Genomic DNA, 24,068 nt, shown 5'->3' with positions numbered 1-24,068 from the left:
TGAGAGATGCAGCAAGGAGGGAATTAAGAGCCTTTTCCTCTTATTATACATGTCTATCACGGAGACACTGCATCAGGTTGTGTCATTGAGCGAATGACACCGACAGGCGTTGCTCTGTCGGATTTGTTTAGATTAAAAAACAATTGAGAATTTAATTATTATTATGCAATTATCCTATTCATAGCCCATTATTGGCAAAACATGCGTGGTACAAGCACACAGTAGAAACGCGGGAGGAAAGTAGGCTACCCTGTCTTTTGCATCAATTCATGAGGTGCAGACAGCAACTTACATGGTCACCACGGGTTTCTGCTGGTCAATGCCCTGAACACGTTCTCCCACCGTGCGTTTTCACATGGGTCCGCAGTGAGAGGCTTTTCCGCAATGAGTCCCGAGTATGGGGACGTTAATCCCTCATATCGGAGACTCGCTCCCCGCAACCGCGGTAGGAGAGTTTCACAATCCCGTGTATTTCCTTCTCGTTGTTCATGCATAAAGCAAAACCTCTTACAGTTTACGGTAATGTAAAGGAATGTAAACACTACTGGTTGGGTCCAGCCGGCGCCGTGGACTACCACTGCGCTAAAAAAATAAACAAGTTGTCAATGGCTAAAAAAAAAATTAAAAAATAAACGACGCGGAGAAACCAGCACCTTCCTGGCACTCATGCCACGGTTTAATCCAATGAAAATTGACGTCGCTGTATAAAACAAAGTCCACTGGGCAGAGAAAAGTGGGGAGGTAATGTACGGAGAGAGCGAGAGAGACTGGGATAGAGCAACAGACCGTGCTGATGGAGAGTGGACGCGCCTGACTCAGCAGCAAACAATACACGCGCGCACGCACGCCAACAGCAGCACACATCTACATCCACAAATGACGCGCAGCACAAATTGCATTGTTATGTCCTTGCCTCATTAGGCGAACCTCCCCACACACCCACTGTGTTTTCTCCAGACTGTAAAAAAAAAAAAAAATCTCGCCCGTTGGTTAACCTAATCTTATTTATTCTCATTATTCCAGCCCCCATTATTAATTCATGCAAGAGATGGAGTTTCCCAACATGGTCTTAGATTAGCATTATTCAGTGGCTGTGAACACAAATACATTCCAATAACATTTAATTAGGCGGGATAATCTTTAAAACATGGAACATCGACAACGTCGCGAACACTGCTCTATTCTCACTGTAGGCTATTTGACCGCTCCAACACTGTGTCTCTCAGGATCATGTATAACGAATACGGCTAATTTACTCTCCCAATGTATGGTATTGACTTGCAATACTTTACGTTTATGACATGATTGCTAATAGGGCCTATACACCAAGACACCATATGCACACCAAGACAGGCTGCCCTATACAATGATAATGACATGATAATGAAGAAGTGTTGAAGTGGGCTGTTATGCTAATTAAGCTTGTGTCGGGTGGAATAATTGGTGTTAGGGTTGATGCGGTGTGATACTGTAGTCGATTCTAATGAGTTATGTGCAGTATAAGTAGTCTCTAGGACCTAAGGGGGTTGTTCACTGTGAGGGATGGACCTCAAGACAAGAGGTCTAACTGTAATAGAGGTTGTTCGGTGAACCACGCTCAGATAATAACCTTGCCTGAGTGAGACCTGAAGACTTGCGTTGACTCTCAGAGATAATGCCTATACAAAAAAAACGATTTGTTATTGTCACATACACCAGATAGGTGCATGTGTTGTTTAACAGGGTCACCCATAGTAGTACAGATCCCATGGAGCAAATTAGGGTAAAGTGCCTTGCTGAAGGGCACATCGACAGACTTTTCACCTTGCTGGCTCTGGTATTCAAACCAGCGACCTTTCGGTTACAGGCCCAACACTCTAACCGCTAGGCTACCGGCTGCCCTTTAGCTCAGTGGGCTAACACAGTCTGAGTCCGCAGTCGCAGTGGTGTTCTGACTTGGATGTATATCTGCGAAGAAGAAGAGGTCAAAGGGGGGTGAAGTGTAACGTGTTTTGGATTGTGTGATGCGTTTGCTTTAGTTCAGTGTATAAAAGACCATGGTTCCAACCATAGCCGCGGGGAGTAGTTTGGAGGTGGGGGTGCAGCGATGTTTTAATATATTTTTTTTTTATTTTTGTATGTTTTCCAGGGTGCTGCAGCACCCTCAGCACCCCTACTTCCCGCGGCTATGGTTCCAACCCTACTGATGCAGAGGAGTCAAAGACCTTCACTATGACTGACATAGTAAATTATGTTTTATATTTTATATTCATGTCTTCAGAAGAAAGAGTTGCAAACTTTGCACTCAAATGCTTGCCTTTGAACCAAAAATATACATTAAAAAAGACGGTTCCATCTTTTAGTGATAATTAAAATGTAGGTGCGGCGGCTCATTCTAATATTTTGGGGCTTGGTTTGCGCAGAGCTCTTTTTGTGCAACCGTGAGTGAGAGTGACATTGTAGTTTATCTAATCCGTTGTGTTATTTCATTATATGTTAAATATCATATGGCCAGTAATGGTGTCTGATGAAATACTCATGTAAGGCATTGTGTCACTTGAGAACTGTTGATTAAATCAGTGGTTCTCAATTCTCTCCTCAGGTACCGCCAGCCAGCATGCATGATTCAACTTGTCAATTAACACAATATTAACGCCTATGGAATTTTAACAGTATAATATAGCTAACCAGAAGAAAAAAAACATGTATGGTTCTTCAAAAGGTTTTTTAACCTTTTAGATTGAGAAAAGTTCTTTATAGAACCATTAACAAGAACCAAAAAAGTTTGGAACAATAGCGGAGCCGTTTTTGATGCTATATAGAACCGTTCTTTGTAGAACCTTAGGAAAGGGTTCTTTATAGCACCATAAATGTTCCATTTAGAACCTCATGAGCATGGTTCTTTATAGAACCTTCAAAAAAAGAGTTCAATATAGCACCAAAAAGGTATCTGCTATGGTTACAAGCCAAATAACCCTAATTTGGCACTAGAACCATTTTTTTGTGTGTGTAGCCTAACATGCTGACTAGACCGGGTGCGCGCATACTCCATGTGCGCCATCATGCTCATGTTGATTTTGTCCATCCACACCAGACGTGATCAGGACACGCAGGTTCAAATATCAAACAAACTCTGAACCAACTATATTAATTTGGGGACAGGTCGAAAAGCATCAAATATTCATGGAAATTTAGCTAGCTAGCTTGCTGTTGCTAGTTAATTTGTCTTGGGATATAAACATTGGGTTGTTATTTTACCTGAAATGCACAAGGTCCTCTACTGACAATTAATCTACAGATAAAAGGGTAAACCGAGTAAATTTCTAGTAATCTCTCTTCCTTCAGTCATCTTCTTCTTCTTTGGACTTTATATGGTGGTTGGCAACCAACTTTAAAGTGCATTACCACCACAAACTGGATTGAAGTGTGGACATCAGTTCATCTTTCATTATAAATTGGGTGGATCGAGCCCTGAATGCTGATTGGCTGACAGCTGTGTTATATCAGACCGTATACCACGGGTATTTTTATTTTAATTTTATTTCACCTTTATTTAACCAGGTAGGCAAGTTGAGAACAAGTTCTCATTTACAATTGCGACCTGGCCAAGATAAAGCAAAGCAGTTCGACAACATACAACAACACAGAGTTACACATGGAGTAAACAACATACAGTCAATAATACAGTAGAAAAGGTAAAAGCAAAAAAAATGCCATGGTGGCAAAGTAAATAAAGTATAGCAAGAAAAACACTGGAATGGTAGATTTGTAGTTCGAAGAAAGTTCAAAGTTCAAATATAAATAATATGGTGCAAATGAGCAAAATAAATAAAATAAATAAATACAGTAGGGGAAGAGGTAGTAGTTTGGGCTAAATTATAGATGGGCTATGTACAGGTGCAGTGATCTGTGAGCTGCTCTGACAGCTGGTGCTTAAAGCTAGTGAGGGAGATAAGTGTTTCCAATTTCAGAGATTTTTGTAGTTCGTTCCAGTCGTTGGCAGCAGAGAACTGGAAGGAGAGACGACCAAAGGAGGAGTTGGCTTTAGGGGTGACCAGAGAGATATACCTGCTGGAGCGCGTGCTACAGGTGGGTGCTGCTATGGTGACCAGTGAGCGGAGATAAGGAGGGACTTTACCTAGCAGGGTCTTGTAGATGACCTGGAGCCAATGTGTTTGGCGACGATTATGAAGCGAAGGCCAGCCAACGAGAGCATACAGATCGCAGTGGTGGGTTGTATATGGGGCTTTGGTGACAAAACGGATGGCACTGTGATAGACTGCATCCAGCTTGTTGAGTAGGGTATTGAAGGCTATTTTGTAAATGACATCGCCGAAGTCGAGGATTGGTAGGATGGTCAGTTTTACGAGGGTATGTTTGGCAGCATGAGTGAAGGATGCTTTGTTGCGAAATAGGAAGCCAATTCTAGATTTCACTTTGGATTGGAGATGATTGATGTGAGTCTGGAAGGAGAGTTTACAGTCTAACCAGACACCTAGGTATTTGTAGTTGTCCACAAATTCTAAGTTAGAACCGTCCAGAGAAGTTATGCTGGATGGGCAGGCAGGTGCAGGCAGCGATCGGTTGAAGAGCATGCATTTAGTTTTACTTGTGTTTAGGAGCAGTTGAAGGCCACGGAAGGAGAGTTGAATGGCATTGAAGCTCGTCTGGAGGGTTGTTAACACAGTGTCCAAAGAAGGGCCAGAAGTATACAGAATGGTGTCGTCTGCGTAGAGGTGGATCAGAGATTCACCAGCAGCAAGAGCGACATCATTTATGTATACAGAGAAAAGAGTTGGCCCAAGAATTGAACCCTGTGGTACCCCCATAGAGACTGCCAGAGGTCCAGACAGTAGGCCCTCCGATTTGACACACTGAACTCTGTCAGAGAAGTAGTTGGTGAACCAGGCGACGCAATCGTTTGAGAAACCAAGGCTACTAAGTCTGCCGATGAGGATGTGGTGATTAACAGAGTCGAAAGCTTTGGCCAGGTCAATGAATACGGCAGCACAGTATTGTTTCTTATCGATGGCGGTTACGATGTCGTTTAGGACCTTGAGCGTGGCTGAGGTGCACCCATGACCAGCTCTGAAACCAGATTGCATAGTGGAGAGGGTGCGGTGGTGTATGACAAAACATTTATTTTTACTGCTGTAATTACGTTGGTAACCCATTTATAATAGCAATAAGGCACCTATGGGATTTGTGATATATGGCCAATATACCATGGCTAAGGGCTGTGTCCAGGCACTCCGCGTTGCATCATGCTTAAGAACACCCCTTAGCCGTGGTAAATTGGCCATATACCACACCACCTCGGGCCTTATTGCTTAAATCACCCACGTGGGTATATGCTCCTAAAAATCAATGAGGAGATGGGTGAGGCGGGTCTTGCAGCGCTTCAAGCATCACAAATAGAACCAAGTTCAATTTTAGTGTCTGGCTTTGCAGACGCTCATTGGCACGTGCAAGCAGTTTGGATGCAATGATTGAATAACATGTATGTGTACATTTATTTTGTAACGCGAGCGTTGTGGTCAGCATGTAATGACTCGGTCACACTGACAGCGCTGTTGCATTTTGGTACACCAGAAGTACATTAATTTCCAATGGAACGCTATGTTTGTCTTGCAGCATTCTGTTGCAGATTCAGTTGCAGTGCGTTCTGTGTGGTGCCTACCTTGTATTTATCAAACATATGCGTCAAACTGTATGCGTAGCCGGCTCGACAGAAATGGTAGCAGAAGGTGAGTGTTGAACTTCTGTTACACACATATTCAGATGATGCTGCATACTATTTTGCGCAATAATGCTATCTGTGGGATCAAGGCATAAGAGCCTATTAGACTACCTTTTCATGGCATGACCCCTAAAAATATATATTTTTTTGCTAATTCAGCATTGTTTGATTGTGCCCTCCAATGTTTGTTAATAGCATTACCATATTTTAATATTCCATTTCTTAGTTATTTCGTGTTCATCTTTCTTATTCGTGTTACCTTGGGCTTTGTCTTGTCTTGATGCAATACAATGCGTCACATAAGTGGATAGAGGCTCTATCAGCGTGCATCGGAGGTTACTGCAGGTCAGCAGAAGAGAACGGGATCATTAACAAGAACATATTCATATGCCCCCCACACTAATTCCTGGCCCACTGACTTCTGCTATTCCATGGGCGATTGAGCACAGCTAAGCCTATCACTCTCAACCCGACGGATAATTATGCTCCTTTGTGGTGAGAAACTGGCTCATAATATGTTGCTATTCAAAGGGACAAAGGGGACACTAAGATTATTTCACTGATCTCTTTAGTTTGCATGTTGAATTTGAAATCGCACTGCACTATTCTATACTGAACAAAAATAGAAACGCAACATGCAACAATTTCAATGATTTTACTGAGTTACAGTTCATATAAGGAAATCAGTCAATTTAAATAAATTCATTAGGCCCTAATCTATGGATTTCACATGACTGGGCAGGGGCGCAGCCATGGGTGGGCCTGGAAGGGCATAGGCCCACTCACTTGGGAGCCAGGCCCAACCACTGGGGAGTCAGGCCCAACCAATCAGAGAATTTCCCCACAAAAGGGCTTTATTACAGACAGAAACATTCTTCAGTTTCATCAGCTGTCCGAGTGGCTGGTCTCAGATGATCCCGCAGGTGAAGAAGCTGGAAATGGAAGTCCTGGGCTGGCGTGGTTACACATCTGCGGATGTGAGGCCGGCTGGATGGTCTGCCAAATTCTCTAAAACAATGTTGGAGGTGGCTTATGGTAGAGAAATGAACATTCGGTTATCTGGTAACAGCTCTGGAGGACATTCCTGCAGTCACCATGCCAATTGCACGCTCCCTCGAAACTTGTTGATGGCATCATGAGGTAGGAAAATTCTGTGGATATATTGAAGCAACATCTCAAGACATCAGTCAGGAAATTAAAGCTTGGTCGAAATGGGTCTACCAAATGGACAATGACCCCAAGCATACTTACAAAGTTGTGGCAAAATGGCTTAAGGACAACAAAGTCAAGGTATTGGAATGGCCATCACAAAGCCCTAACCTCAATCCTATAGAAAATGTGTGGGCAGAACTGAAAAAGCATGTGCGAGCAAGGAGGCCTACAAACTCTGTCAGGAGGAATGGGCCAAAATTCACCCAACTTATTGTGGGAAGCTTGTGGAAGGCAACCCGAATCGTTTGACCCCAAGTTAAACAATTTAAAGGCAATGCTACCAAATACTAATTGAGTGTATGTAAACTTCTGACCCACTGAGAATTTGATGACCGAAATTAAACCTGAAATAAATCATTCTCTCTACTATTATTCTGACATTTCACATTCTTAAAATAAAGTGGTGATCCCAACTGACCTAAGACGGAATTTGTACTAGGATTAAATGTCAGGAATTGTGAAAAACTGAGTTTAAATGTATTTGGCTAAGGTATATGTAAACTTCTGACTTCAACTGTATCCTATATATCGAGGCCTGGTGACCTAAATTACATTTATTTGGGTTTGAAATTAGATAGCCTACTACATGCTTAAATAAAGAGCGTATTTTGGCAAACTTAAATAAGAAGCCTGTGACAGCACTTACTAGCCTGTGGAAATCCGGTGCAGAAACATTCAGCACCTGGACAGTGCCAAGATTAGGGTGAACTACAGTTAAAGCTCGCCAATTCAGCACCACGTCCATTGAACAGTGCCGCGCCCCTGGCAGGCCGCTCATGCAATGGTTGGGCCTGTGGTTGCAGGAAGGCCTGCTAATAAGACATTCTGCCATGCTTTTACTATTGTTCTCATTCCCCTTTCCCCTGAAAATTTGAATTGTGAATATATTGGAAATAAATAAGCTAGAATGTTATTATTGCAATACTGTTGTTAGACTCTTGGTAGGCCCATCCTGTTGCTAAACATTAATTCACACATCATTGCATAGGCCTAGGTCTAAACAAAAATCTGCTCAAGTTTTCTTTGACTAATGTCCCGTTTACATCTTGACTTATTTCATTAAGCCGTATTTCATTACGCTGTAGGTCATCTTCATGCAATCTCTTTCCGGTACTGGACGGAGAGCATAGGGAGCGTTTCACAACACAAGACAAGCTGGAGGAGAGTCAAATATTTTTACAACTAAACCAAGATAGACCATTGCATGTCATTTCCAATTGGAGCAAATGAATCATAGTGGGCAGAAAAAGCAAGGAAACTTTGGCATAGGGGAAAGTCTACAAAACGCAGTCCACTCTGTTTGTTATAGACTCTAGTTTTGGAAACAGACAACTGTATTGAGATCAAATGTTTCATCGATGAGAAAATGTGCAGAATGTCGGCCAAAATCCATCTCGCTCCATCTTCTCCCACCGCCAGCCACTGGGATTTCGCTCATCAATCACCATATTTGGTAGTGAGTGGAAACGGCAACCGGATACTTCACATTTATACATCCGGTGAAATATCTGGCTAATTGTTCGATCTGTGGTTGTCACGTCCACTCCCGCTCCCGCTCCCCCTCTCTGGCGCTCAAGGCCGCCAGGCTGCTCATCATTACACACATCTGTCACCATCGTTAAGCGTGCTAGCGCTTTCCCGGACTCACCTGGCCTCCCCTGTATCTTTTACTTCCTCAGTTTCTTCCCCGTGTCTGCATTGATGCTGTTTTGTTTCTTTTGTCCAGACGCAGTTTTTGCTTTGTTTCATGTCTATTTATTATTAAATCCTTACCCTGTACTTTCTTCCCATCTCCCAGCGTCTGTCGTCTCAAGACCGTTACAGTGGCCTAGTCTCTCATCAGGGATTGCATTTATTTTGGGAGATTGTAAAATATGACCTTTTCATTCAAGACAGGGGAAACATATTGTTTCAGCTGATATTAAAACATGTTTTGTTTAGTTAGGCTACTTTTTCCTATAACTTTCTAGCAAGTTAACTAAACTAGCTTACAGAGCCGCTAGCTAAAAGCTAGGCTATACTGTAGCTAGCGACCTCCACTCTACCCAATAATTACCATCAAAAGCACCATGGAGTGAATCCTTACCACTGCTACACCTGGCTATCAGCGAAGCCTTGTCTGGCAGAAAAACAGCTAATTCACATTAATTTACTGCCTTTTAAGAAAACATAGCTGCTATGGCTGACTTGCTTAAACAAATGTGGTTTCTACTGACAATTGAAATGTACAAACTATGTCATAAGGGGATGACAAACGGATAAGAGGCAATCCGTAATTTCAATTCAGACAGTAATGAGCGAGCTAGGATGGACGTAGTCAATTTAACTATTTGTTAAGCACTTTTGAAATGTACAGCGACAAAATACAGGCCGTTCTTACAGTATTCTACCTGTACACCAATTCAGAACCGTAGTATGAATAAAGGGCGCATATAAGCAGACAATGAAATCTCTTACAATATTCAATGATTACTTTTCTCTAAAATAGGCTATAGGCTACATGTGCACCACCAAGTCAGAACAATAGGCTAAATTATGAGGGGGAAAGGGACCAAATTATTAGGGTGAGTCATATGGGCTACTAACAGCTTACTACACAACATACATTTAGTATTACTTTCTTAGCTACAGTATACATATCTCCCTGGCATATTACATCAGTAATGCAGCAGCATAAAATACATGTTTGGACTCACCTTGTTGTGATGCGCTCACTTGAACAGGAAGGTGGCATGGCGGTCCTTTGTTGGCTAATTTTAGACTTGAACTACACACTCGCTCCACTGAATAGCAGGCTAGTGATTGCTTTGCAAAACTTGCAGTTAGCCACTGATTCCTTCCAAACCACTCATTGTTGAATTTGGAATTTCCAACTTGTTGTGCAATGTTTATGTTTATGTCCAATGGCCGATGAGCACCGATACATTTTATCTTTAATTTCTCTTTATAATTCCTCTTCATATGACAAGGGTTGAAAAGGATTTGCCAGTAGATTGTCCACTTGATTCATGATGATGACTGCTAGTTTACTAAGGTTTTGAAAGTATGATGTTGACATGATCAGTCCAATCAAAGCTACGGTAGATATAATGTGATTTGACATAATTTTATCTGTGGCCAATGACCTTGTGCCTTCATGGATGGGCACTTCTAGTGTAACTCTATGGCAGAACCCAAGGGGCTTGAATATTTAGAGCTCTACCTGTATATTTTGCAGTGACGTAGAGTTCCCATGAGTGACAGAACACTGAGCCAGTAACAGCACAACAACAGAACATTACCAACCCCTACGCTCTGTATTTCCGCTGGCTGCCCCACTACCACAGAAAGCACTGAGCTAGGCTGAAACACCTGCATTTTGGAGCTGCCTTACTCAATAAAGCAAAAAAGAGACCATGTTTGTGTGGGGCTTTGTTAACTCAATTATGTTTTTTCTTACATTGTTTGCAAACAGATATGTGACACGTAATAATGCCAAAATAACATGCTAAACAGATGTTTTTTTTGCTAAAAATGTGGGTCTCAAAACAGGTGGGGTAGCCCTGAATGACGGGTCGCCACTGCTCATTTATAGGAATGGGTAATTGTTTATAAGTTGCTAGCTATCTCCTAAACTCATCATCGAAAAATAAATGTTCATCTTCTTCAGTAGTTTGGTAACTTCCGGGTTGGTCTCTTTACACCTGTCACATGCTACACTGTTAAAATGAAGTGCTTTGAAACACTAAAACTAGTGGCAACTGAGATGCCACCAACTTAAAGGAGACAAAACCTTAACTTTGTTGGAGTATTGAAACATCACCCTGAGATGTTCTGAAACATGATACAGTGTGTTGTACCACTTAATCAAGAGTTGTGCAAAACCTTGCCAGAGACAGGGAGCACTACCGGAAAGGGTTGAAAACATGATGGTGTTTCAAGTCCTGTTTAGTGCATAATTAAATCCTTTCCCTTTTGGTGTTGTTTCCTCTCTTTAAAGATTCTAAACACTGTAACAGTGTTTAGAATACTGTCTAGCACAGAATTAGTTCCCTTCTCTTTTGGTGTTGTATCATCTAAAGTTTCTAAATACTATACGTTTTTAGAATCCTGTTTAGCACAGAATGAGTTCCCTTCTCTTTTGGTGTTGTTTCCTTTCTTCAAAACACTATTTTGGTGTTTCGAATCCTGTGTAGTGCAGAATTAGATCCCTTCTTCTGGAGTTTCAAAGTACTGTAAATGGGAGTCCCTCTTATTGTGTCCCCTGCTCTTATATGGTGTGCTGATAAACTCCTCATTGGTAATTCCAAAAGGTCAAAGTATTATGCTCAAACAAAGAACACGAGAAAAGATTGTTTGGTGAAAATATACTTTTGTAAGTTTGTCCAGAGTAATATTTCATGAGTACATTGAAGCTTTGAATGCTTTATTTTCTTTGCATTTTATCAAATGACAACAAAACCTTAACAGGTCATTCACATTTGTAGATTGATAAAGACAGTTCTAAGACCTGAAACATATTTAGCGTATTCATATTCTCAGGAGTGGTTGTTGTTGTACAGTAAGTTGCAGGTTCAATGCTTGATTGGGGAAAGTACAGGACCTACTCAGCGTCGGGCAGCATCGAAGCGTCTGGGAATTTCCCTTACAAGGCAAAAGGCGACGTGGAATGGCTCCACTGTAATGTAATTGGAGTCCTGAATAAGGGCTACCTCTAAAGCCCAACTTAAAATTAGGGCCAAATTTGAGCTGGCTCGAATGCAATTCTCAAATTCGTGTTGGGTCGAGGGAAACCCGGGCCAGCGCAACCGAGTTTCACAACTGGTGCCAGCTCGATTAGAATTCGGGATATATATATATATATTTACAACCACCAAGTTCATTACTGCTGAATGCTGACAACATTTAGATAGCTCTTCTGGGCTTGTTGCTGTTAGCTAGTTCATGGACAAGCAGGACTGCAGTAGTCAGACATGACACAAATTACCACCATAGCTGGATCCTTCATTCATTTTTGCACTAGACAATAAACGCGTATGAGAACAGTCAGGCCTCAAACGCTAGCTACCTAACGTTAGCTAGCAAATCAGAGTTGAAAAAAACTAGCTAGCGAACTTAGCATGAATTTTAGCTGGCCTGGTCACATTGAAAGCTAGCTAGCTAGATTTTTATCAAGCCTGTCGTCTGGTTTGCTTGGTTAGCTAGCTAATAGCCAATGTCAAGGTAAGCAAGGTAGGAATTAAGCTAGCTAGCCTGTAATGCTAGCGACGACGCTAACGTCAGCAAGCTAAATGCATGGCTCTGAGTCTGACTGGCACTGACAGCAGTATAAGAGTAAAGTTAAATGCAGCACGGTGAGGGCGAATTAAATTCTTCCAACATTCTGCTAGCAACATCAGCGGAGCCAACTGCAGTCACATATTGGCTACCTAGCAACATGACAATTTCTGGAGCAAAATTATTTTTTTTTAACGCAATTTCAGCTAGTGCACCAATGAGAGCCCAACCTGGGTTGACTTCAAAGTGGAAATAGAAAGAGGCTTAAGTGTACTACAATATACACGTAAAGAATGAGGGGTATAGGGCTGGTGAAAGATGATGACCATCTACCGTGGGATTATGGTTAGAGAAGATAGGCAGATATGTAGTTATGACTCTTTACTCATGTGCAAATGTAACCGATGTGAAATGGCTAGTTAGTTAACGGTGGTGCGCGCTAATAGCATTTCAATCGGTGACGTCACTCTCTCTGAGACTTGAAGTAGGGTTTCCCCTTGCGCTGCAAGGGCCGCGGCTTTTGTGGCGCGATGGGTAATGATGCTTCGTGGGGTGTCAGTTGTTGATGTGTGCAAGGGTCCCTGGTTCGAGCCCGGGTTGGGGCGAAGAGAGGGACGGAACCTACACTGTTACACAAATTACATCTCTGACCTGAGTCTTTATATTCAGATGGTACATGTTGCAATGGTACATGTTGAGCTAGATTAGACAATTGACATTTCAGTCGGCATTAGTCTGATCCTTGTCTTGATTGGCTTTGGTTGGAATTGACCCATTTTTTATGGTTTTCTGCATGGAGACAGAGAAATAGTATCACAATGCATAATTACTTATTAACTGTTATAATATTAATACATTGATATATGAATACACAATTATTACAAATATCATTATCAATAAGCAAAATCCAAATATATGAATAAAGCTATGCAAATATAGCAACAAGATATTACATTTTAAAGTAGGATGTAATGTGGTATGAAAGGCCAAAGCTAGAGCAGACTAGCAGTGGCTATTCACTGTAGCAGCATGTGGGGCAAGCATAAAAAATTGATGAAGCTCATAAAGCTAGTAGGCAAACAAGCCAGCAGTATTAACTAAAAAGGATGTAATTTGCATTAAAAAAACATGCACAAAAGGTGCAAACAATGACGCGTCAATTAACAACTACATTTAGCGTAAAGAAAACTGATCAATGAATCAAAATGGCTGCTTGTTTTGGACTATTACACTATTGACTTAAACCTGACTTGACAGCTTGACTTGGACCATTTGCGTCCGAAATGCTACACAAAACACATGTTCATGTTGAGTGAATTCCTTTTCTGTTTCCTTCTTCAATGTGAAAACATTTTGTACTCAAGTTTTCATTGACGCACACTTTCTTGGATTGTTTTGGAAAGTTTCACCTGAGCGTTTGGTGTGCTCTCGCCTGTCTGAGTTTGTGAAGGACCCAAAGAGAGGGGGGCACACACAAACTTGCCTGTTTTTACACTAAATTAAACCAAAGAATAATCTAGAGGACACTCCTGCCCTCTCTCCACCTCCATGCCCCAGACGGGGAATTCTGAACAGTATGGCAGCACAATGTTTGAAATTCACATTTTACCTTTAATCTAAACATTTGTCTTCTGACATGGGGACCCAGGCTTTAACTCAATGTGATTTACAAGTTCCTCACAAGTAATGTGGAGATATGGTTGAGTGGGTTCAATCTCTGCTTCTACATGTCTCACTTTTACTTCTCCTGTTTCAAATCTGTCTAAATAAAGTATTGAAAAAAATATAGGTGGAGATATGTTGATTTAACATGGAATAAGTAAAACAAATGTCCATGTTTTATTGACTCAAATCCATGTTAAGTCAATTTATCTCAAGACTGAATCGGCCCCAATGTGCTCAGTGTACCAAGGGTGGTCAGCATAGCTGTTAAGACTGGCTGAATGGACTAAGGCAGTGTTTTGACAAGCAGGAGACCCAGGTTCAAATCCATATTGTCACACATACACCAGCTTTATACATGTGTCCTCTTACACATCTTTAAATATTTTGATTGTAACATAATTTATAATCTCACAATGAGCCTGGAAACTGTAATGGTCTATAATTACTGCCATTGTCTACCCTAGGAAAAGTATTCAATTCCTGTATCCTCTTTAAAATATGAACATATTTCAGCAAACCATGGAGAAATATATCAGCTCTGGCTCTTAAGCTCAATGCATTTCTAAAATGAGTCACTGGAAAGGATTGTGTGAGAGAGTCTGCAAAAATATTTTTGTTCCCGAAACTCCAAAATTTTTTTCACAATACTTTTAAAAACACCAATATTCAGATTGAAGATCCACTTTCAGTGTTTAAGAGTACTTCCATTCTGTTTTGAAACAAAATACTTACATTGGGTTTACATTCAAAGACCATCCAAACACCAGATCTCAGTTTAGGTGCACTACTTTTCATGGTTTCAGCACACAACGATGGTGTTTTGAGTCTTTCTATTTGAACAGTACATTTTCCATGTTTTTGGTTAACATTTCATCCCATCAGAACATTTTTCTTGTAATTAATATATTTTTCTAAAATTAATTAATTTATGTCCTGGGGATAATGTTAATTTGGTGCTTATTGCAGACCATTGATGCAGCGGCTGGGTTGGTTCTGCTGCAACCTGCTGAAAACGTTCTCAGAGAGGTAACTGACACAGGTCTATTGGCTATCCTTTCGAGATACACATGTAGCCTATTACAATAGCAATACATGCATGCAAATACACTAAGTTTACCAAATTCATCAGGGCATGGAATCTACAAGGTGTCGAGTGTTCCACAGGGATGATGACCCATGTTGACTCCAATGCTTCCCACAGTTATGTCAAGTTGGCTGGATGTCCTTTGGGTGGTGGACCATTCTTGATACACATGGGAAACTGTTGATGGTGAAAAACCCAGAGGTGTTGCAGTTCTTGACACAAGCCGGTGCACCTGACACCTACTACCATGCCCCATTCAAAGGCACTTAAATATTTTGTCTTGCTCATTCACCCTCTGAATGGCATACATACACAATTCATGTCTCAAGGCTTGAAAATCCTTCTTAAATCAGTGTAGATGAAGGGGAGGAGACAGGTTAAAGTGAATTTCACAAGTGACATCAATAAAGGATCATAGCTTTGACCTGGATTCACCTGGTAAGTATGTCTTGGAAAGAGCAGGTGTTCTTAATGTTTTGTGTACTCAGTGTATTTTTCTGCATTATTCTAATCAATGGGCTTATGGGTTATTTTCTCTTTCCACAGATTTAATTGAGTTCAATGTTAACAATATCAATAGGTATTCCTATGAACAAGAGAAAGGGGAGTTCAAGGCTGCTGTGAAGCACTGAATACACATCTTACTTAGGCCTACTTCTTAATCCTGCTCATCCCCACTGGGACATAATGCCATTATATAAATGGCTGCTACACATTTAAACCAAAAGAAAACAAGCCATCAGCACTCGTTTTATTAGCTTTATTACTGAACCACAGGAGTGTTGTGCTCTCCAGGTAGACTTAAGTCATCCCACGTGAGAAGGAGCTACAATTCACAAGTCGGCTGAGCAGTGAGCGAGATAATCTGTATAAGATAACGTAACGTGATAGCCTAAAACACATAAAAACAGATTATTGTGGAATGTATTAAATGTTCACCAAAAAAAAAACGATAACGTTACCCCTACCCCATACATTACGGAAACATGTGATTGGTCGTTTTTAAACTCAGTTCACTCACATCCTGCCTTTAGCATATTTATGTCAGAGATCTGATTGGCTGCTCAAGTCTCTGGACACAAATCAAATGTCAAGGTTGCCGTAATTACTACATCCCCATTTGAAGACAAGTAAACTTTAGGAAAACCCCAAATGTATGTTAATAGTTGGACCTGGCTTCCTCTCCTCGCCTCCTTCCCCTTCCCTTCAGATCAGTGCAGATGAGGGGGGCAAGGAGAGGAAGCCATTTTAGACTATTGACATACAGTCCATCAGGAGGTTGTGATAGATTTCTTAGAAGAATCTTCGGCCTCCATTCTCTCCCTCTCTGCTTTGCCCTTCTCTCCCTGGAAGTAGTCAGACTCGATAAAACGGGACATGTGGGACAGTGTGACATAAACGTCCCCGTCAGTCTCGGTCACCGTGTGGACTCTTTGTTTGATGCCCTTGGAGTACCACCTTGTTGTGGGCACTGGGTCATAAGGGTTGGTGGCCCTGTAGATGCTCTCCCCCTCAGCGAGAGAGATCTTGTACTTGTGCTTTGGACACACTATGCACAGCTTGCCGTCAAATTCCTGCAAGAAGAATGAAATCAAGATAAGGTATTTATCAAATAGATTTTATTTAGATTGGGCATGCACGTACAGAGGAAAAGGTATGTCGCTAGTACCTCGTTTCCAACCAGGGTACATGAATAGTGGAGCAAACTGTAAATGTGAAAGATGTGAAATGGATGTTGACTTAAAAATATTGCTTTACTATAGAAACCAATTACTTATTTGCTGACAGTTACCAACCTGGCACACACACACACAGGGCCGTAACTACCTATGAGAACACTAAGGTCTTTTTTTCTCATTTGAAAAAAAGTACAAGAATAAAAATATATATTTTGTACACAATAAAGAAAATCAATTACGGGTATGTTGGTCCCAGCGGTGATCAAAGCTCAGAATGCTTATATTTTTAATCTGACTGAGTTCTAATCGTGCCTGCCTCTGCGAACAAGTAGACAAGAATCATGAACAGTGGATTGTTCATTACATTAGCCTGCGTCCCCCCGATTTACGTTTTTAGAAGTAGCCTACATTCACCACTCTCTCAAACGGTTAACTCCGTGAAACCAACAACACCAGCTAAGAGTCGGCTCAAGTAAGCAAGATGTGTTTGCGAGATGCCGGATAAAAGGCCATTTTTAAACCGACTCTCTGGAAACTAGTGCACAACTGGTGAATAGCCGCGTATAAATAGTCAGGTGGCAAGCAGCGGGCAGAGATTTATATTGTAGTGGAAGGTGCTACATGGTCAATCCGAAGTCTGCATTGGCCGTGCAGCATTTATGGTGATCTGGCCTATGCAGAAGTCAGGGCATTCATACTTCTTGCACTTCTCGGAGCAGCTCAGAGCTGTTGTGAAGGAAGTTGTCAAGGAAGTGAGTTTGTGTTATACAGGACCTCCCGCCCTCACCTAACGTCAACCAATCATGTCAACGCAGAGCTATACGAAGCCCTCCGTATTGTTAAAACATTTGAGAGGCGCACGGTGATGCGGCACAGAACTCAATTTGGCCTCTGTGTGCCTCTGGAGGCTCAGCATTGCGTCACACCATCCATAATGCCTCGACGCACCGACAGCGTTATTGCATTTCGGTACAACAGAAGTACATTCATTTCCAATGGAACGCTGCGTTTGCTTTGTAGCATTGCAGAGGCAGTTGCAGTGCGTTCTGTGTGGTGCATACATTTCACTTATCAAACATATGCGTCAAACTGTATGCGTAGACGTTTTGACAGAAATGGTAGCAGAAGGTGAGTGTTGAACTGTTGTTGCACACATATCCAGATGATGCTGTGTAGCATTTTGCGCAATACACTGTAGGTGTGATCAAGGCGTAAGTTCGATAAATCCAACCAATGCACCACACAGAACCCACTGCAACTGCCTCTGCAATGCAATGCTGCAAGGCAAGTGCAGCGTTCCATTGGAAATGAATGTACTTCTGGTGTACCAAAATGCAATGACGCTATCGGTGTGCTCGAGGCGTGAGCGAGGCCGGGGTAATTTTTGCTTGTTTTTGCTGATCTCCCAATAGCATTTTAAAGTGTTTTAATTGTATAGAAATGCAGTAAATGAGGGGGTGGGGAAGCTCACTAAACTCAAACCCTGGTTACAGCCCTGCGCACACACACATGAACACACAAACACACACTCAGGCCGGGAGAGGCACAGGGCCAGCTGCAGAGCAGCGACCCTGGAGCAGTTTGGGGGTTAAGTGCCTTGATCAAAGGCACCTCGGCTGTATGTGGCACCTGAGATATTTATTCATCGGCGAAGAAATAGATTTATTTGGATCAAGCTTACAATACTAAGTCACTCACCTCTATGTCTCCATTTTGCAATGGTCCCCCAGCATCTGTCCAAAGAGGAAAGGATCAGAGTATTGCAGAATAAGAAAACAGTTTATGGCACTGTAACAATTTGCTGACTGTACACACCATACAGATGTTATGTGGGAAAATATCCCATAGAAAACAAAGTAAATATATCACACTGGTAGAAAGATGCTCCCCAGTGCAAACCCTTTGACTTACTGCCTTATTCTAAAAATGATTAAATTGTTTTTTTCCCCCCTCAATCTACACCTAATACCCCGTAATGACAAAAAACCCTGAAATATCACATTTACATAAGTACTTAACGACCCTTTGCTGAGTACTTTGTTGGAGCACCTTTGGGAGTGATTACAGCCTCGAGTCTTCTTGGGTATGACGCTACAAGCTTGGCATACCAGTATTTGGAGAGTTTCTCCCATTCTTCTCTGCAGATCCTCTCAAGCTCTGTCAGGTTGGATGGGGAGCATTGCTGCACAGCTATTTTCAGGTCTCTCCAGAGATGTTCAATCAGATTCAAGTTCGGCTCTGGCTGGACCACTCAAGGACATTCAGAGACTTGTCCCGAAGCCACTCCTGCGTTATCTTGGCTGTGTGCTTAGGGTCATTGTCCTGTTGGAAGGTGAACTTTCACCCCAGTCTGAGGTCCTGAGCAGGTTTTCATCAAAGCTCTCTCTGTATTTTGATATGTTCATCTTTGCCTCGATCCTGGCTAGTCTCCCAGTCCCTGCCGCTGAAAAACATCCCCACAGCATGATGCTGCCACCTCCATGCTTCAACGTAGGGATGGTGGCAGGTTTCCTCCAGATGTGACGCTTGGCATTCAGGACAAAGAGTTCAATCTTAGTTTCATCAGACCAGAGAATCTTGTTTCTCATGGTATGAGAGTCTTTAGGTGCCTTTGGCAAACTCCAAGCAGGCTGTCATGTGCCTTTTACTGAGAAGTGGCTTCCCTCTGGCCACTCTACCATAAAGGCCTGATTAATGGAGTGCTGCAGAGATGGTTGTCCTTCTGGAAGGTTATCCCATCTCCACGGAGGAACTCTGGAGCTCTGTCAGAGAGACCATCGGGTTCTTGGTCACCTCCCTGACCAAGGCCCTTCTCTCCCGATTGCGCAGTTTGGCCCGGGCGGCCAACTCTAGGAAGAGTCTTGGTGGTTCCAAACTTCTTCCATTTAAGAATGATGGAGGCCACTGTGTTTGGGACCTTCAATGCTGCATACATTTTTTGGTACCCTTCCCCAGATCTGTGCCTCGACACAATCCTGTCTAGCAGGTCTACGGACGATTCCTTCGACCTCATGGCTTGGTTTTTGCTGTGACATGCACTGTCAACTGTGGGACCTTTTATAGACAGTTGTGTACCAATGGAAACAGGATGCATCTGAGCTCAATTTCAAGTCTCATAGCAAAGGGTCTGAATACTTATGTAAATAAGGTATTTCTGTTTTTAATACATTGCAAACATTTCAAAAAAACTTTTTGCTTAGTTATTATGGGGTATTGAGTGTAGATTGCTGAGAAAAAAGAATTTCATCCATTTTAGAATAAGACGGTAACGTAACAAAATTACGAAAAAGTCAAGGGGTCTGAATACTTTCCGAAGGCACTGTACATTAACAACGGCTACTGAGAATGTTGCAGAATGCATCTTCAAATTAGCTTGAGTCAAAGATCTGTTTGTGCAGACTTGCCCAACTCCCATCATTGGCATAACAAACAAAAGCGCTGTTTACACCTCTATGGAAAGGGTTCTACATGGAAAGGGTTCTATGTTCTATCTGGAACCTAAAGGGTTCTACCTGGAACCTAAAGGGTTCTACCTGGAAGCAAAATGGGTTCTTAAAACCCCTTTTTGGTTCTAGATAGAACCTTTTTTTTTTTTTTAAAGAGTGTACCTCCGTAGGTAGGCAGGAAGATCTGATCACAATACGTATTTTAATCGTCTACACCTGTCAAAAAAAATGTGGTCACAATCATAATGTTGACAATATCAGGACAAAAGACGCATGTTAGCGCCACATATACAGGGTGCTAGGAGTTGGTAATGGCAATTGTCAAGACAGCACAAACAGATCTGGGACTTAGGCTATCTTAAAGCACAGGAAGGACCCTTTATTCTACTCACGGTAACAGTGGAAATCCAGAGCATAGAAAATCTCCTGGTGATAGAGCACCAGTATGTCCCTGCCCTCCAGGGTCCTGAACGACCGCTTGGCTTTTATCAGGTCCTCCTTCATGCCCACAAAGTGCAGACCGGCTGCAGGCTCTTCCCCCTCTCCCCTGTCCTCCATGGATATGATGATACTCCAAACACTGCTTGTAGTACAAAATATAGTGCCAGTTCAATATTTAATGTTGTATACGTCAACAGTGACAAAATGCTTTGGGTTAAAAGGCAGATGCAATTCATAATGTATTCGATTTCTCATATCTTCAAAACATTTGTCTGTGAGCATGTCCATATAATTAAAGTGACAGTATAAATCTGCCATGGCTACTTGATGGAATCGGACCCTTAAGTATTTGATGTATTACAGATAATGAGCATATCAGTTCAAGTTGAGTAATTTCTGAAAGCACATAAATAGTATGAGTAGCAGGAGTCTGTGCCACATGTCCAACACCCTCTGGCTAAACCATGTCACTTTGTAAGCTGCATATTTCATGTCGCCCTGATGCATTCTATTTAATAGGCCTATTTAGATACACAACCATAATCAGTTGACGCTAACAAGATACATGCATTTCATCCTTAATGAAGATTGTTTGAATAAAAACAAACTCTCTCCCTCTCTCTCCATCAGAAAGTGAAAACAAGTTTCCATTCCCACTTTCAAATCAATGTTAAATTGTGTTTTTTATTTTTTACCTTGGTAGCAGCTTGTTTCCTCTCTTGCAGAAGTCGTAATGAGCTCATTTTATATGTAACCCAGAGGCCTATTCTAATAAGGCGGTATACCATGTCGTTATCTTGCCCCTCCGGCCCATTTCAGTTGTCCCTATCTACCCATCTCACTTTCTGGAGGGGGGAATGTTGTTCTTATCTCTGTCTAACACAAGGTGGATATTCACACAGACATACTATCATTTTCTCTGTAAAATAAAGGATTACGTATTTTACAATTAATCAATCAGTATGATTTAGTAAATGGATATATCATACATGAATTACAAAGTGATAGCCTGCTAAAGATTTCAAAATACAAAAATCATCTTAACTAGCCAATGGCTTAACATACCCTATACAAATTATGATTACATTTCTCCGTTTTATGCATAATATGCATAGTGTTTCTGCAGTTTGTCATGCATATGAACTTATTGTTAACAGAGCAGACACCATCATGTCCCGTGTATACAAACGTAAAACAAGCAGAAGTCTGGCCCCTCGAGGTTCTAGGAAGTGAAAGAAGAGAAAAAGTCCATACGATCAGCAGCAAGGGATTTTAAAAAATTGACCGAATGACACTGAAGAGGTACATTGGCATTGACAAAAATAAAATGACCATGTACCTGTGCGACAGAGAGGCTATGATAGAGTCGCAGAGGCACACAAGATCTTGTCTAATAACATGGATTCTGAGCATGCTAAACATATCAAGAATTTAGCGGACAAATAAGGCGGCTCATCTTACCCTGTCCCGATGCTCAATTTACCTAATTTTTGGACAAGCTATGTTTACATGAATTCTGATTATTTCCAGGGATACACATCTTGAAATATATGTAGATATATTTGTTTGAAAGAATACTATATTTCCCTTGACGTAGTGATGCTGAATGTAAAAATGGCTCAACATACCCCACTCTCCCTTCTGTGAGTTATACACCCACGGAATAGACACCAAACGAATGGGCAGAAAAGGCTAATGTACTTTCCAATCATTGACTACCACTGTTTTTGTGTTAAAGGGTAATTGCGCCACTTTTCAAACTCATATTGAGTATCTCCAGGACAATACCAGTGTCTACATATGTGAAAACGACGCATTTCTGTTTTGTAGAAGAAAAAAACAAGTACAAAAAGTTCATCCCGATGACGTCATCAAAAGTTATTTTCAAACAAAAAGAGATTGGCGGTATCGCGGGGAGCAAGAAAATACACGCCGTTTGGGTCTTTAGAATTTAATACGTTCATACGTTTGTTACACGTTGATTACACTGTCACTCGTATTTCATGTCACAACGATTCACCTATGATGCTGGTAAAGTTGTCTCGCGCACCTGCCGCTGTCACACGAGCGTAGTAGACACACTTCCCCAAGCTATGGACAGTGCTGGTCATAAAAAAGCTAGCTAGCTGATGGATGCAAACAATGTTATTCCCCCCAAAAATAGCAAAACAACAACCTATTTTAGTAGCTATAGTTAGCTAACTTTCTAGCTAGGTGGCATCATCTAAAATACCCCTAATTTCGAAGACAGGTCTTATTTGATTAATGTTGGTCGGACCCACCTATGTGAATGCTAGCTACAATAAGGATTAGCCACAAAGTGCAATTTGTGATTTGCCTTCAAAATAAAAGTCTACCAATAAAAGTAATACAAATGAATACAAATAGTGGAATCATGACATAATGGAATAGATCATGCAAAACGAGGTTGGAATGTTCTTATATAAATTCAACAATAGACAATCATTTGTTAATTTGACAAATCGGTTGAAATCACACTGTGAATGTGTTAAGACTATAGAATTGCATTGGGGCATACTTATTTCACTGTACAGCCTTACCTATGGATTGTGGATCAATGACATGGGGCGGCAGGTATCCTAGTGGTTAGAGCATTGGGCCAGTAGCCGAAAGGTTGCTAAATTGAATCCCTGAGCTGACAAGGTAAAAATCTGTTGTTCTGCCCCTGAACAAGGCAATTAACCCACTATTCCTAGGCCGTCATTATAAATAAGAATTTGTTCTTAACTGACTTGCCTAGTTAAATAAAATACAAATATGAATGTCAATACTCACTGACTGGGGAGGTGATTTCCCGCAATAAGAACTAAGATGCTAATATTTGCGTAAATTCTTCACAGTTGTGTTCTGTGGTTGTCATTGAGTTAATTTTTTAAATTTAACTAGGCAAGTCAGTTAAGAACTGAATTCTTATTTTCAACGACGGCCTAGGAACAGTGGGTCAGGGGCGGAATGGCAGATTTTTTACCTTGTCAGCTTGGGGATTTGATCTTGCAACCTTTCGATTACTAGTCCAACGCTCTAACCACTAGGCTACATGCCACCCCAAAAGTATGAGTAGACTTATATACAATTTAATTGCTCCACGCTCTAGCCTCGTTTAACCAGATCTAGGCTACATATGGCGTGATTCCATCAATTGTAATCTTCTGCATCACTTTCAAATATGTACTTTTATTTTGAAGGCAAAACGTAAATTTCACTATTGTGCCTAATCCTTATTGTGGCTATTTTCACAACACATAACCCGGTCCGGTCGAGCCTCACTAGCCAGATGAAGCTAGCTGGCTGCTTATAAACGTTAGCTTTGGGCAACAGGGTTAAGTAGCTGGCTAGCTATTTATTTAATAAACTGAAGTTCAATTTCAATAGGCGAACAACAAGTGGCTACCTAGCTAATACTTACAAGGATTCCAGAATCATTGCTAAGAATAATAAAAATGACTGCAGTTTCTACTGGTCATTGTTTTCAGGCTGGTTGTATTGATGCTCGCTAGGTACCAAGCTAAAGCTAGCTACCCCTGAAGTTGCGGTCGAACAAATAA

The 24,068-nt window shown here is 41.4% G+C and overlaps 2 protein-coding genes across 6 annotated transcripts in view; both read right to left on the bottom strand.

The window, feature by feature from the left end:
- Positions 1 to 785, bottom strand: part of LOC115208255 (rho-related BTB domain-containing protein 3) — a 36,412-nt gene extending 35,627 nt beyond the window's left edge. Inside the window, exon 1 of the mRNA XM_029776166.1 lies at positions 293 to 785. Within this exon, the coding sequence (XP_029632026.1) occupies positions 293 to 294 (2 nt within the window). The 5' untranslated portion in view covers positions 295 to 785. The remainder of the gene's footprint in view (positions 1 to 292) is intronic.
- Positions 786 to 15,673: 14,888 nt separating this feature from the next.
- Positions 15,674 to 23,960, bottom strand: rfesd (Rieske (Fe-S) domain containing). Of its 5 annotated transcripts, none has more exons than XM_029776159.1 (4): positions 23,930 to 23,960; positions 20,454 to 20,644; positions 18,314 to 18,348; positions 15,674 to 16,510 (listed from the first exon to the last, which is right to left on the bottom strand). In XM_029776159.1, the coding sequence occupies exons 1-4, from the start codon at positions 23,944 to 23,946 to the stop codon at positions 16,208 to 16,210; spliced, it is 546 nt and encodes a 181-aa protein (XP_029632019.1). In that variant the 5' UTR covers positions 23,947 to 23,960; the 3' UTR covers positions 15,674 to 16,207. The 5 variants fall into 5 exon arrangements, with proteins under 5 accessions (XP_029632019.1, XP_029632024.1, XP_029632023.1 ...); XM_029776164.1 differs by lacking the exon at positions 23,930 to 23,960 and adding an exon at positions 22,523 to 22,762; XM_029776163.1 differs by lacking the exon at positions 23,930 to 23,960 and adding an exon at positions 22,131 to 22,399.
- Positions 23,961 to 24,068: the final 108 nt, after the last annotated feature.

Source organism: Salmo trutta, chromosome 14 (genome assembly GCF_901001165.1).
Source record: "Salmo trutta chromosome 14, fSalTru1.1, whole genome shotgun sequence".
Taxonomy (NCBI): Eukaryota; Metazoa; Chordata; class Actinopteri; order Salmoniformes; family Salmonidae; genus Salmo; species Salmo trutta.
The sequence above is the reverse complement of the archived record's forward strand: the minus strand, read 5'-3'. Positions and strand labels throughout refer to the sequence as shown.

Bases quoted from the DNA above. Each gene is read 5' to 3' on its own strand.
- rfesd (XM_029776159.1), bottom strand. The intron at 18,349-20,453 runs GTGAGTAGAATA...CTCTTTGGACAG, and splicing joins TCTGGATTTCCACTGTTACC to ATGCTGGGGGACCATTGCAA. The intron at 16,511-18,313 runs GTGAGTGACTTA...TTCTTCTTGCAG, and splicing joins TGCAAAATGGAGACATAGAG to GAATTTGACGGCAAGCTGTG.